The sequence below is a fragment of the Sebastes fasciatus genome, chromosome 19 (genome assembly GCF_043250625.1).
Source record: "Sebastes fasciatus isolate fSebFas1 chromosome 19, fSebFas1.pri, whole genome shotgun sequence".
Lineage (NCBI taxonomy): Eukaryota > Metazoa > Chordata > Actinopteri > Perciformes > Sebastidae > Sebastes > Sebastes fasciatus.
Window position 1 is genome coordinate 7,632,623 of NC_133813.1, and position 16,061 is coordinate 7,648,683.

Sequence of the window (16,061 nt, forward strand, 5' to 3'; positions counted from 1 at the left end):
AAACTGATCTTCCTTTTCATTGTTTTCCACTGATGGTTATCTTCATCTGTCCGTCCGCACAGGGGCTCATTCCCCAGTGGCAAGTGTTTGTGTGTGTGTGTTGAATATGATCTGCCCGCTGCAAGCCTGGCTGTCAGCAATAATCACTCCTTTTTACCGTCTGAAAATAACAAACTGAATTTCAATAAATAACATGACAAAATACAGCTTCTCTTAGGAGATTAAAGGACAACACATTAAAACCTTTATTAAAGGTGCAGTATGTGGCGGTGACCTAGTGGTGAAGTTGCAGATTGCAACCACCTGAAATTTCTCCCGTGCGTTAAGTGTGTAGGAGAACTATGGTGGCCGAAGTAAAAATGAGAATGGCCCTATCTAGACTCAGTTGTTGTAGGAGTGGTGTTGGTCATTTGGAGAATGGCCAGGGCGTAGAGCGTGTGTGTACGTGAGAAGTGAGTGGTGAAGCAAGAGAGAGAGAGAGAGAGAGAGCGGTGGAGAATGTGTGTGAGCGAACAAGTGTTGTAATCAGCACAGTGACCCGGGAAAGGCGCTGCCAAAACTGCAAAAGAGGAAGAAAAGAGCCGTCTGTTCCAAGGCAAAGCGGGCGCTGGTAAAGTCTTCGTCACGTCATGACCAACAAGTTTCAGGTCAAATCTCAAGTCATGACCAACAAGTTTCAAGTCAAATCTCAAGTCATGACAAACAAGTTTCAGGTCAAATCTTAAGTCATGACCAACAAGTTTCAGGTCAAATCTTAAGTCATGACAAAGAAGTTTCAGGTCAAATCTCAAGTCATGACAAAGAAGTTTCAGGTCAAATCTCAAGTCATGACCAACAAATTTCTGGTCAAATCTTAAGTCATGACCAACAAGTTTCAGGTCAAATCTCAAGTCATGACCAACAAGTTTCAGGTCAAATCTCAAGTCACGACCAACAAGTTTCAGGTCAAATCTCAAGTCATGACCAACAAGTTTCAGGTCAAGTCCCAAGTCATGACTTACACGTTTCAGGTCAAGTCTCAAGTCATGACCAACAAGTTTCAGGTCAAATCTCAAGTCATGACCAACACATTTCAGGTCAAGTCTCAAGTCATGATCAAACAACTTTAGAGTCAAGTCCCAAGTCATGACCAACAAGTTTCAGGTCAAGTCTCAAGTCAGGACCAACATGTTTCAGATCAAATCTCAAGTCATGACCAACAAGTTTCAGGTCAAATCTCAAGTCATGACCAACAAGTTTCAGGTCAAATCTCAAGTCATGACCAACAAGTTTCATGTCAAGTCCCAAGTCATGACTTACAAGTTTCAGGTCAACAAGACAGGACAGAAACATACACAATCCATCTGTTGTAGTACTGTTTAATTGCTATATGCTATTAAAGTGCAATATGAGGACTACTTTTTTTAGGAAGTTCAGTTGGAAGTGTTTACATAGACATGTTTTAACAAATACAAATTTTGAAAAGCATTCATGATTTTTGAAATTGTAATATATTATTACTCTGTTAAATGCATTTGATGAAGAGCACATTGTGAGTTGTTTAGGGCTCAAAACTCAAAGTTTAGGCGTACAAAGACTTGTGACTTGGTCCCATTTCTGTCTCAAACTGATCCAGAATCCGAAAGTGAACTGACTATAATTGCCGAATATTTTATCAGGTTTCTACAACGTGTAGCTTCAAGCTCACAGTTAGCGCAGGCATAGAACTGAATTTTAAACATTGTGATTGGATGTTTGTTACTGAAATTCACCATGGGAGTTGTAGCTCCCCCCTGCAGTTTTCTTGTCCGCAGGCTTGTTTCTTTGACTTTTTTTTTCACCAAAGTGCCAGAACAACATAGTTGTTCATATTTTGTACTGATAAAACAGCCAAGAGAGTTTCATGTCCATCCAAGCCTTAAAGTGCTCCAGCTGTCAGTCACCTAACGGCGTCTTTGAGTTTAATGCAGAAACCCTGCAGCCGAAGTAACTCCTCCCACTGTGCAACTCAATGTTCTAAAGCTCAGATGTCACAGCTGTGGACTGGTGAAAACATTTGAGATTGCCACTTTAAGGTAGCTAAATGTCAGTTATAAAAACATGCTCTCTTTCTCTCTCTAGGTCTAGAGAAGGGCAGTCAGTACAGTTTCCAGGTAGCAGCCATGACAGCCAATGGAACGGGTCCGGCCAGTGACTGGTACACCGCTGAGACGCCGGAGAACGACCTGGACGGTAAGAACAGAGAGACAAAGAGTATAGGAAAGCAGTGATCTGTACAACAGCATGTAAATACCTCCACTGTCCCAACAACACAAGTAAATATTTAACCACTTGAGGGCAGAGACGGATAGATGGAGAGAAGATTCACCTCAGGGGAGGGAGGAGGGATGGGAAGGATCGAAGGAGGAGGGGGGAGGTGGAAGAGAGGAAAGGAAAGGAAGGAATAGGGAAGAAAAATAAGGGAAAGTTAAGGTATTTTACAAGATATTGTCAAAGTACGATAAGGAATAGTTGCATTTCCATCTCTGTATCATCAAAAGACACAACTAATAGATAAAAGACATTCATAAAAACAAGTAACGGAAGGAAACACTTAAACTCCCCCTATATAGTGTTTATAAGCTATAAACATTTAAAAATGGTTTATAAGATCACAGGGTACAGTAGAGAGACAAACGTTCTGTTTATCACAGTACAAAAAGTCATTTGAGTGTTGTTACTATTGAGTGGTGTGTAGGCTATTTAACATACAATAATAGTAGTAAAGTGAGTGTTTATTCAAGTATTTAACAATAACTATAACTCCTCCTGTCAGCACCCATATGTGGATGCTGCTGTATTAACAGAAAATGAATGACAATATAGTTAAGAGAGTTGTAATAGTATAAAATATGTATTTAATCTGTTCAAAATGTACCTTAAATTTATATTTAGTAAATAGATAGAATTTTTAATAGTCTTATCAACATGGGAGTGGGCAAATATGCTTGCTTTATGCAAATATATGTATATATTTATTATTGGAAATGAATTAACAACACAAAACAATGACAAATATTGTCCAGAAACCCTCACAGGTACTGCATTTAGCATTAAAAATATGCTTAAATCATAACATTTAATTAATTCATAACCATTTTCATTCACATATCTTGAGGTCAAGGGACCCCTTTGAAAATGGCGATGCCAATTTTTTCTTGCCAAAATTAGCATGAGTTTTTAGCCTCCTTCCACAAGCTAGTATGACATGGTTGGTATCACTGGATTCATTAGATTTTCTAGTTTCATATGATACCAGTATCTTCACTCTAGTTTTAACACTGAGCCAGCTACAGTCCTAAAATTGCTAGTTGCGTAAATGCATTAAAGAAATTAGTGGCGATAAAACAAATTTACGTTAACGTGTTATCGTGTCAACTCTGACAGCCCTAGTATTTATATTGAATAATTTTATTAAATGTTTGTATACTGATTATAAAATGCTAAATAGAGGGGGGTTAAAGTGTTACATAACATAAATAATAAATAATGTTTGCAAGGGAAGATAATTTAAAGCAAAAAAAATGTATTATAAGTTTGCATTTAAGAGTTGTATGAAAACACTAACTGCCACCATCAGGTCAGATTGCCAACGTTGCAAAGGACATTTCCCAAAATATAGAGGACAGTAAACCATGATATTTGATAATCAAAATCATTCGGTTTTACAAAGGTTAGAAACAAACAAATGCCAGCAAAACCAACAGGCTACTGACTTTAGGTCTGGTACCTTCCGGGGGATAATGTTTTTTTCCCCCGAATAAAGTAAAAATGAAAGAAAGAGGACGAAAAAATGGAGAGAAAACCATCCAACAAACAAGCTGCCAGCTCTAGGGTTTGGTCACCTAATACTTTCTAGCAGGATAATTAGAAAAGTTGACCTCAGGCAGAATCTTAAAAGGAGGATATCCTGGTCAGCAGGATGCAACTCAAGCAGCAAACACATCCATGTTAACTGTGTTTCCAGGCGTGGGAGGGGACGGAAATCTCATTTCAATGGATTATCACTCAATAAAGTGATATGAAGCGTCTCCCCCTGAGGACAGAGAGCACGCTAATCTGATCCAATCTGATGCTGAAAAATAACACAAAGTGTCAGGGCTTATTAGGGCTTAATACACAGCTAACAGGGTTAGCATCTGTTAGCCACGGCTGATCTAAGTACCTGAAACTGTCGCTGCAAATAGGGGGAGCTTTAGAGCCGTAGCCAGGGCTACAAAATTACTGACCACCTCCCGTTGTCTTCTTCTTTGTTGTTAACGTTTCATTGTTTGTGTTTTTGCAGAGAGTCAGGTGCCCGACCAGCCCAGCTCTCTGCACGTCAGGCCGCTGCCCAACAGCATCATCATGTCCTGGACTCCACCCCTCAGCCCAAACATCCTAGTTCGAGGTTACATCATCGGCTACGGAGTGGGGAGCCCCTATGCCGAGACGGTCCGAGTGGACAGCAAACAGAGATACTACTCCATCGAAAACCTAGGTGAGGAGGGGGGTGGGGGCCGGTGGGCCCGGCCGCTATTCTGTCTTGGAGAGGTTGTTGCGGGCTCAGTTTTTAAGCTAGAGTGAAGAAACTGGTATCATATGAAATGGAAATGGAATCCATCAATACCAACCACATCATACTAGCTTGTGGAAGGAAGCTAAATAACGCTCAAAACTTACGCTAAAGTTTGGTGAAGAAAAACTGGCATGGCCAATTTCAAAGCTGACGGAGATAACACTGTTAATAATGAGCACTAATAAGAACCAAAACCGTTGTGATAATCACAAGAAGCAGAGACGTCTGACGGAAACTTAATGAACATAATGAAGAAACACAACAATACTGCTAATGTTACTTAACGTAACTTAGAATCTGTGATTCATTATTAAGTGTCAAAGTTAAGTTGTGTTGTTTAACAATTAAACCAACTTTTTGACTCTAGTTCATGTTTAGCCTACTTTCTACAAAACTCCTTGGTTGTTGGTTTGTACTACTTTAAATTATCTTAACCTTGCTAAGTAAATAAACTTGAGTGCATTTCATTTCGAGGTACAGTCAGTATGATTGTATTTCCGGTAGGGCTGTCAAGGTTAACGCGATAATAACGCGTTAAACGCAAATTCGTTTTAACGCTAATAATTTCTTCCATCTATTAATGCAATCGATTTTTCAGAGGTTGTAGCGGGCAGAATTTTAAAGCTAGAGTGAATATGCAGTATCATATGAAAAAAAAACTAAGGATTGGTACCAACCATGTCATACTAGCTTGTCATAAAGGACGGTAAATAACGCTCTAAACGTGCGCTAAATTTTGGCAAGGAAAAAGTGGCATGGACATTTTCAAAGGGGGTCCCTTGACCTCTGACCTCAAGATATGTGAATGAAAATGGGTTCTATGGGTACCCACAAGTCTCCCTTTTACAGACATGCCCACTTTATGATAATCACATGCAGAAAATGGGTTCTATGGGTTTTTGAATGTAGTATAAATGTGTTATTTTCGCCTATTCTAAAAATCATGTATTTGAAATATTTCTGCATACTGGGGTCCCTAAACAGTCTTGAATTACATAAATTGGGTATCACTGTATTGTAAAGCTGAGACTCTTGTGGAACCAATGAGCTCAACTGTATTCATGTGTGATGATGTTAGTCTCCATAGTAACCATTTCATTGTAGTGAGACCACTTTTTGAAACTTGACCTCACTGTATAAGATGACCTGTGGTGACCTCAGGATAATCACAGCCTCATGAAACTTTACAGTCACAAACTACAGACCTAGAGCATTCAGAGGATGGATGGCTTTCCTAGGTAGATTCACAATTAGGGGATTTCTGAGTAGTTTACACAACAGAAGTGCTCGCCATCTAATCGCCGAAAAATGCAATTCTTGCAGAAACCTCCAAATGTCCAAAGTTTTTGCTACCAAATCACAGTCTCAATGTGGTATTTTGGAGGGATTATCGATCATTTTTATCAATTCTCGAGTGGAAAAAAATGGTTCAATTTAGCACCAAATCTGTGTAACAAATGGTATCAACCCCAAAAATTGCTGCAACAATTTATGAGACATAATAGAGCATGGAGATGACCATCATATACTTCCACTAGCATGTTCTATGCTCTTATACACTTTCACAATATATTTGTATTTATTAATTAATTTATTATTATTATTTTTTTCTTATGAATGACTAGAACAACTTGACACACAGTGCTGAGCTGCATCTCAAATTAATCTTCAGGTTCCCAGCTGTCAGATGATGAACACCACTTCTATGTGACATCTACTGTTGACTATTTATCTACCCCCATCCCCCCCCTACTCCTCTAAAAAAGACAGCGGAATTGTAAAAAGTTCTGAAAGTATATTTTGGGTGAACAAACAGCATGTGCGAGGTGAAGGTATGTGACCTGATTTTCACTTATTTCAGTGGACTGTACCTCAGCAGGTCGACACCTCGCTGTGAATTTCAAATGCACTGTTATCTGCTCCGTGCCATGCTGAAGGGCAAACTGGCAGTGGTGTCCGACACCTCTGAACCAGTACAGCAGAGCCAGAGAGAAGGAGTGATGGAAATCTGGGAGTTCTGAGGCTGACGATTAATCACTGATATATTTTTCCAAATCTTTTTCTTATATACTGTTTTATCAGCACCGAAATAATTTTTAATATTCCATGAGTTTACGTTTCCAATGTACTTATCAACACCAAATATTTAATATTTCCACCCCCCTCCCATAAATCTATCTGCTCCTGCCGACAAAGTGCCAATATTGACACAGCGCCTCCCTGTTCTAGTAATTCATAATGATGATGAAATCCCCATTTAATTACCATCAATAATTTAAAGAAATGTAATAAGAAAGCTGCTTGAGGTGGAAATCTAATTGTGAAAGGACGAATAAGAGAAAACATCCTCCCTAGCGACCACAACAAGCAATCTGCATGCCAAAGAAGACGATAACAAATTGGGTGAATTTTTATGCGCGGATGAAAATTCCCGTCTCAGGTCTCGTAATGGAGCAGTAATGAAAAAATGAAATCCAACCGTCGTGTTGCATGCACACATGGGAACGAGTGCACATATGTACACGACATTTATAATTCATTGCGATCATTAATTCATGCTGTGGCGAGGCGTCTGGGGAGCGGAGCAGGCGTGTTTGTTTAACTGATGTGAGGGTTTGACGCTACACAGAGAGAACATGCAGCATCATCACATCAAGAGCGACGGGGCGGCGGCGGGACGAGCTGCTGCATGACAATCAGTTCATACGTCTGCAGTCATCATGTCTTCAGGTGCATCTGCTGTCGTCATGTGACAGGTCGGGACCGAGGGAAGGAAGCCACGTCTTTCATCAAACCTGGAGGAAGCAACTTTCTCTGTTTCAAATTTTTAAACCTCAACCACATCTTTTTTCCAGGATTTAGTTAGGGACTGGTGATGGTCTTGTCATTTTTTCTAAAATAATAATAAATATTTTTGAGGTGTATTCTAATTCCAATGCTTGCTAACCAGCCAATACAAAGATACTACATATGTATTGTGGAAAAAAATATATTATAGGGTTTAAATATTGCTGATATGAGAAATGAAGCCCAGCATGTTCATAGTGAGGTCAAAGCAAAGCTGGGTTAACCTTTGACCTTTCTTTCATGTCTTCCCCACTTTAACATTTAATAAATATGTATTGCAGAATCATACAGAAAAGCAAAGAAATGACAGTATAAAAAAGCAAATGATCTCAAAAGTTACAAAAAAGTTAACCCTCTGAGACCCACAATAGACCCGTTTTTGTCTCTTTTAGGGTGGTACATGGGGTCTTTAGGGAGAGATAGCAGGTCAACAGTAGATGTCACATAGAAGTGGTGTACATCAACTGAAAGCTGGGAACCTGAAGCTTAATCTGAGATGAAGCTCACTGTGTGTCAAGTTGTTCTAGTCATGAAAAAGAGATAAACATGGATTAATTAATTCATAATTTAAAATTAATTGTAAAAGTGTATAAGGTTTTAGAACATTATGATGAAGTGTATGATGGTCATCCCCATGCTCTATTATGTCTCATAAGTTGTTGCAGCAATTTTTGGGTTGATACCATTTGTTACACAGATTTGGTGCTAAATTGAACCATTTTCTTACCACTCGAGAATTGATAAAAACTATCAATAATTCCACCAAAAGACACCAAGACCTCGAGGAACACCATAGAAAAAGCCATGCTGTGATTTGGTTTCAAAAACCTCTGACACTGGAGATTTCTGCAAGAAATGCATATTTCAGCGATTGGATGGCGAGCATTTCTGTTGTGTAAACTGCTCAGAAACCCCCTTATTGTCAGTCTACCTAGTAAAGCCATCCATCCTCTGAATGCTCTAGGTCTGTAGTTTGTGGCTGTAAAGTTTCATGTGGCTGTGATTATCCTCGAGGTCAACACAGGTCATTTTAGACAGTGAGGTCAAGTTTAAAAAAATGATCTCACTACAATGAAATGGCTACTATGGGGACTAACATCATCACACATGAATATAATTGGGCTCATTGGATCCACAAGAGTCTCAGCTTTACAGTGATACACAATTTATGTATTTCCAAGACTGTTTAGGGACCCCAGTATGCAGAAATATTCAAACACATGATTTTTAGAATAGGCGAACATAACACATTTATACTACATTCAAAAACCCATAGAACCCATTTTCATTCACATATCTTGAGGTCAGAGGTCAAGGGACCCCTTTGGAAATGGCCAGTTTTTCCTCACCAGAATTTCGCCTAAATTTGGAGCGTCATTTAGCCTCATTCACGACAAGCTACGTTGACATGGTTGGTACCAGTAGATTCCTTAGGTAAAAAAAATTCTCATATAAATATGAAATGTGTAATGCTGTAATAAAAGTCATTCATTCATATTTAAGTTTGATATTCTTTGCCATAAAAGCTAGTTTCATATGATATCTGTATCTTCACTGTACCTCTAAAACTGAACCTGCCACAGCCTCTGAAAGACAGCGACGTCTGTCATGATCACCCACAATCCCACAGGTCTCAGAGGGTTAAAATGATAATGTGCTATTATTATTTGCTGAATGTCATTTAAAATAACTCTTTGTACTTCTCTCTCTTTCTCTCCACATCTCTCTCTCTCTCTCTCTCTCTCTCTCTCTCTCTCTCTCTCTCTCAGAGCCGAGCTCGCACTATGTGATTTCCCTGAAGGCGTTCAATAATGCCGGAGAGGGCGTCCCTCTGTATGAGAGCGCTGTCACTCGATCTCTGACAGGTACAATCTCACACTGATAATCACAGTGATCCTGTGTTTACAGCACATCGGTGATGTGTTCACATACAATATGATACGCATGTAGCAGATATAATGACATGTTACATATCAGTCCTGGACATGATGGTTATGTCAGTGTCAGTATATAAAACTGACTGTGACTGCTGTGAGTGTGATGGTGATGTGACCATAGTGCTTTTATTAGTAGTAGTGCCAGTAGTAACAAGGAATTAGAATGCGTCTCCAGTGGCCACCTGTGATCGGATCTCACTTCCCCGCTCTATATGCAAATTAACACGTACATCATTTCCGTTTGCAAAGAACAAATGCGTCGTTATTTTTAACTGGCGGGAGGCAGCGATGCACTTCCTGTGCTTAGTCTGCCGGAAATTAAAAGAAGAGGAAGAAGAAGAAATCAAAACAATACAGACTGGGTCTGTTCTTTGACGTGTTTCAGGCAAAGCAAATCGGAGTAGTAGGGTCATTGAAAGGTTTGCTGTGGTAATTTGACCAGTACAAAAGAAAGTGGAGATAGTTGTTAGTTGTTATGGTGACAACAGAATCCACGTCATCGGATGATCAGGTGTGTGGACGGAGCTCACTGGAAAGAGAACGGATGCAGCTCCTGGAGACAGCTGGTTGTCTAAAGGCGGAAGGACCGTTTGGACCAACACATTCTCACTCCAAACTCGTCAAATACCGCCGCTTGGTTAGCGCCCCTGACACACGGGGTACCCCTCTTGCGCTACTTTTGGACGGACTGGGTATGATGTGTCAATATACGCTCGTTACATGTTTTCAAAATAAACTTCCATTTTCACAGGAAGTTAGATTTAGACAACACAGCCACTTAGTTATGGTTAGGAAACGGTCGTGGTTGACGTTAACTTCACTGACTAGTGACTCTCAGAACTGACAATACCAACGAGTCACATGACTAGAGACTGTTGTGACAAAATAAGTCAACGTTTAGTTTCACACGGGACACGAACACCGGTCTCCTGATTTCAAAGTCTTGTGTTTGTTTGACCCATGCACCATAGGTCCCACCCACCCTTGGCGGACTCTCACGCTATTAATACTACGTCACTTGCTCGACCGTCAAATTACGCGGCGGGTGGGTTTACATTGGAGTTAGTTGAAAGCCTGGTTCGTCACATACTGCTGGCTAGCTAGCTAGCTAGCTATCTTGTTAATTTCACCATGCTCCAACGCCACACTGCTTACAGATAACGAGCCGAACAAAGTTGTCACTCATCTGGCGATGGCAGTGTGCTTTCCTCTGCTGTGACAAAGAGTGTGTGGCTGAAGCATTAAGTTGTCCAATTTGACTCATTTACATTTTCTATATGCCTCGTAACGTTACTACTCCACTGCTCACATAGTTGTCGTTACTGCAAAACCTCACCTCAGTGAGTCAGCAGTAGTAGCAAATGTAGCAGGAGGCATAGCTGGTTTCCTAAATATAGACTAGATGTCTTGGTTTTGGAGACATGATCTATACTATCTCTCCCAGGTGTTTTAGTTGATATTTATGAGGAAGTTTGTAGGCTACTTGTAGTTGATCCAGGAGAAAAAGACTGTGAAGAGACAGCTCGGCCTCAATCTGTGTCCAACAGATTCCTGAAATAAAATCCTGAGGAAAATGTTCACACATCAGTCACAGCCGTCTGTGTGTGTGTGTAACATGTATGAACATATAGGTGTGTGTATGTATTTAAATATGGTCTGTGTGATGGCTCACACCCGTTGCATTGACTGAATGTGTCCGTGAGTGAGAGACTCATTAGCTCTTCCTGCACACTATGGGTTGCAGAAGTGAGATAAATGAAACACATCCAACTCTCAGCCAAGTTTCATCTTATGAATTAAACAGCCGGCCCTCCTCTGCTCACCCAGCAGCCTTTGGCGGACATAAATCCTTTATTACTCTCATAAAAATGCCACATTTCTGAGTTTTTTTTCGTGATGATAGTCACAGGACAAAAAACAGCAGCAGAGACCACTCGGCTCACCGCAGTTTCTTAACCTTCATTACGGGATGATTTTATAGTGAAACTTTTCAACAAAAGATTATTTTTAACTCGTGCTTGTTGTCTTTGATGGAGCTTTCTTAAAAAGAGGAAACGAGGAGCAAGAGAGGGGAGATGAAGGTCGGATGTGGATCTCAGACAGAGAGAAACAGCAGGAGGGGGGCCCGGAGAGAGAGAGAGACATTTGATGGACTTTAATGATAGCTTATTGAAAGAGGAGGGAAGCAGAAAAAGAGAAATGAATGACGGCAGGGAGAGGAAAGAGATAGCGAAGAGGAGGCATAGGGAGAGGCGTGGGATGTAGAAAGAAAGTAAAATTGGGACAGCAGAATTTTTCTTCTCCTACAGTTGTAATAGAGTTTCAAGAGATGAGTTCATTCATTTTATTCTACTGAAAAAAGTTAGCTGATTTCCTGGTTGGTTCAGTGTTCTACAGGTGATGGATCTGTGCTGGCTGTGGATGCCCGGTAGGCAACACTGCAAGGACTGGCACCGCGTCATTGCCCGTTCATTGAGAATCACTGCTATAGAGAACACGGACACACCTGAAGCTTTAGAGGGATATATAGACACATCTGGAGCTCTATAGACATATGTAGATACATCTGGAATTCTGTAGAAATATGGAAACACATCTAGAGCTCTATAGACATGTAGACACATCTGGAGTTCTGTAGAAATGTGTTAACACATCTGGAATTCTATAGGCATACGGTACAAAGGCACATCTGGAGTTCTGTAGAAATACATATACACATCTGGAGTTCTATAGACATACAGTACAAAGGCACATCTGGAGTTCTTTTAAAATACATATACACATTTGGAATTCTATAGACATACAGTAAAAAGACACATCTGGGATTCTATAAAGATACGGAGACACATCTGGAGTTCTTTAGAACTATGGGAACAAGTGGAGTTCTATAGAGACAGAGAGACACATCTGGATTTCTGTAGCAATATGGGAACGCATGGAGTTACATAGACATACGATGACACATCTGGAGTTCTATAGACATACAGTATAAAGACACATCTGGAATTATATAGAGATACAGAGACACATCTGGAGGTCTGTAGAAATATGGGAACATATTTGGAGTTCTATTAAGAGACAGAGACACATCTGGAGTTCTGTGGTAATATGGGAACACGTGGAGTTCTATAGACATACAAGGACGCATCTGGAGTTCTTCAGAAATACATATACACATCTGGAGTTCTATAGACATACAGTACAAAGACACATCCGGAATTTTATAGAGATATAGAGATACATCTGGAAATCTGTAGAAATATGGGAACACGTGGAGTTCTATAGACGTATGTAGACACATCTGGAGTTCTGTAAAAATGTGTTAACACATCTGGAATTCTATAGAGGTGCGTAGACACATCTGGAGTTGTTTAGAAATACATATGTACATCTGGAATTCTATAGAGATGCATAGACACATCTGGAGTTGTTAAGAAATACATATACACATCTGGAATTCTAGAGACATGCAGTACAAAGACACATCTTGACTTTTTAGAGATAAGTAGACACATCTGGAGTTCTGTAGAAATGTGTTAACACATCTGGAAGTTTATAGAGATACACAGACACATCTGTAGAAATATGGAAACACGTGGAGTTCTATAGACATATGAAGACGTGCTGAGTTCTCTAGAGAGATACAGTCTCACCTGGAGTTGTAGTGTGACAGTCAGGAGTTGATAAGCTGAGACCCTGAGGGCTGAGACAGAAACTAAACCCATTACTGTTCTGACAAGGTCATCAAGAGTGACACATAGATATACATTCACACACACACACACACACACACACACACACACACACTCACAAACACTGCCTTGTCATGCCAGGACAAGCTGAATTCTCTGTCACTTTATGGTGGCAGGCTGCTGGAGAGTTTTTTACGAGAGCTTTAAAAAACGGCTCGTTAACGGTGGGATCCTCGTTAATATACTGCCTCGTCCCTCGCCTCGCCGCCCACACACTGCAGAGACAGAACTGATCCTCAACCAACCACCACGCCGCCATTTAATCAAGGACTGGAAGACCGCAGGGAGAGAGAAGGAGGGAGACGGGGGGGAGGGATAAGAGCAATATGAAAGGATGGAGGGAGAAAGAAGGGAGGAAACGAGGCAGAGAGGAAGGGTGGGGGATAAGCAATGGATGGAAAATGAAGGGAATGAAAGAGGAAAGAAGGAAAGACAGAGGGAGGGAAGGTTAGAGGAAGAAAGGAGGAAAGGATCGAGTTAGTGAGGTGGGAGGAGTAAGAAAGGGAGGAGGAAAAGAAAGACGGAGCGCAGGAAAATTTGGAAAGGAGGAAGAAAAGTGATCAGATGGAGGAGATTTGCAGAGAGTAAGGAAATAAGAGGATGGAGAGGGAGGAGTGTAGCGGAGGAGGCGTGTTCTCCGTCCTCATCAGTATTCTGTCCTGAGTGGAGCTTTATTGTGATGCTGGACGACCAGTTTAACCACGACACCGCCCGCTGCAGCTCGCCCTGCAGCTCTAAACACCTCTTTCATCAATCTCTCTCTCTCTGTCTCTCTCTATGTTGGCCTGCAGCTGTACATCTCTCTTCAACAGCAGCACATTAGATGTCAGTGTTGATTCTCTCAGCGGTCTCGTTTGGACTGCAGACACAACGGGACGAGCCTCCTTCATCTCCCAGGACCACAATAAGTTCAATGTTAAATTATGGAATCGTGGAATCAGAGTGAAATAAACTAAACAATCAGGTGCATTCCACGACAGGGTACGTCACCATTTGAACGGCCAGTCGAGTGGAGCAGCGCGTCCCCTAGTGTCCTCGCTCGACCTGGTTTGACCGAGTCTTGTTCAAGGACTATTTTCTTGGTTCATTAAAGGAAAACTAGGGTTTATTACAACTTAAGACAACATATTTTCCTAGCTCTAGCCATCAGTTCTGATCTACTTTACTCAACGAAGCAATTCAAAATTGAACTCTCAAATGTCCAGGTTTCTGAGACTTGCAGGTGTTGTGTTTCAGCTCGTACCGCGTTTCGTCCTTTGCCCCTCTGTGGATCTGAGGCTCCACTTCCTGTTTAAAGTAACGCCTTTCATCTACCACTTTGTCTTCTTACTCTTTGTCTTTTTCTCTCCTCTCCTCTCCTCTCCTCTCCTCTCTCCTGTTTTTTCACTTCCTCATCCATCCACTCCTCATCTCCTTCTTCCCTCCTCTCAAACAAACATGGTTGCCTGCTGCATCTCACTTCCAAACTTGCACGTCATCTTGTGTATTTATTGTGTTGTTGTTGGTTTGACACCTGTGTGTGTATATGAACACGTAACAAACCTATATTACTCTGAATTTATGCTTGTGTCACATCACACATTCATTACACTGAATGATTTCATTAATTATCCCCAAACACCCTGGTTACCGTTAACGCATGCCCCTCAGACCCCATAGACCCATCTGAGGATGACCTCTTCCACCTCTTTGATAAATACCCCACTCCCATGCCAGACATCAGCACTCCCATGATCCCTCCGGTGGGGGTCCAAGCCGTGGCTCTGTCCTCGGACTCGGTCCGCGTCTCCTGGGCCGACAACTCCATGACCAAGAACCAGAAGGCGTCCGAGGTCCGGTACTACTCCGTCAAGTGGAAGACCAGCTACTCCACCAGTGGAAAGTACAAGGTAAACACAGACAGCCAATATGTGATGTTAATGGGCAGCTGTTCTACATCGCTTCTTAGTTTAGTATTATCTCTGCCAGATGTGTGGACACGACGTGGACACGACATAGACTTGAGTTAATAATCTTATACCTTTAGACTTGACTTGACAAAATCAAAAAAAGACTTGACTGTAAAACCAATGACGTGTGACTTCACTTGGACGTTTGACTTGGAATGACTTGATATCCCCAAGCCCAGACTTGGGACTTACCTGTCTTAACTTGGACTTGATTTGGGATTTACATGTCTTAACTTGAGACTTGACTTGTCTTGACTTTGTACTCAAAACTAATCTGTGAAATAATGACTTGTTTGGGATTTTAAATAGTTCATGAATGGGATTTGACCTGTCTTAACTTGAGACTTGACTTGGGACTTACCTGTCTTAAATCGGGACTTAACTTCAGACTCACTTGTCTTGACTTGAGACTTAACTTGGGACTTACCTGACTTAACTTGGACTTGATTTGGGTTTTACCTGTTTTAACTTGAGATTTGACTTGAGTCTTAACTGTCATGACTTGGGGCTTGACTTGGAACTTACCTGTCTTGACTTGAGACTTGATTTGGGACTTACCTGTCTTGGTTTGTGGCTTGACCGAGTACTTACCGGTCTTAAATTGGGACTTAACTTCAGACTTACATGGCTTGACTTGGCACTTAACTTAGGACTTACCTGGGATGACTTGAGACTTAGCTTGGGACTTTCCTGTCTTGACTTGGCACCCAAAACTAACCTGTCAAATAATGAGTTGTTTTAAACAGTTTATGAATTGGACTTGACTTGGGACTTGCCTATCTTGGGGCTTGACGTAGGACTTACTTGTCTTAACTTGAGAGTTGACTTAGGACTTACAGTACCTGTCTTGGGGCTTGACTTGGGACTTACTTGTCTTAACTTTAGACTTGACTTGGGCCTTACCTGTCTTAAATTGGGACTTAACTTCAGACTTACCTGTCGCGACTTGAGACTTGACTTGGGACTGACCTGTTTTAACTTGAGACTTAACTTGGGACTT

At 41.1% G+C, this 16,061-nt stretch overlaps 2 protein-coding genes across 5 annotated transcripts in view; one reads left to right on the forward strand and one right to left on the reverse strand.

Moving 5' to 3' along the window:
- dcc (DCC netrin 1 receptor) overlaps positions 1-16,061 on the forward strand; it is a 330,153-nt gene that overhangs the window by 255,246 nt on the left and 58,846 nt on the right. For 2 of the 4 annotated variants that reach the window (XM_074617402.1, XM_074617404.1), the window contains exons 14-17: positions 2,101-2,211; positions 4,304-4,498; positions 9,193-9,288; positions 14,763-15,001. In XM_074617402.1, coding sequence (XP_074473503.1) covers positions 2,101-2,211; positions 4,304-4,498; positions 9,193-9,288; positions 14,763-15,001 — 641 coding nt within the window. The remainder of the gene's footprint in view (positions 1-2,100; positions 2,212-4,303; positions 4,499-9,192; positions 9,289-14,762; positions 15,002-16,061) is intronic. The other 2 variants (XM_074617403.1, XM_074617405.1) reach the window with 1 other exon arrangement.
- spina (spindlin a) overlaps positions 1-16,061 on the reverse strand; it is a 391,527-nt gene that overhangs the window by 202,569 nt on the left and 172,897 nt on the right. The window lies entirely within an intron of this gene.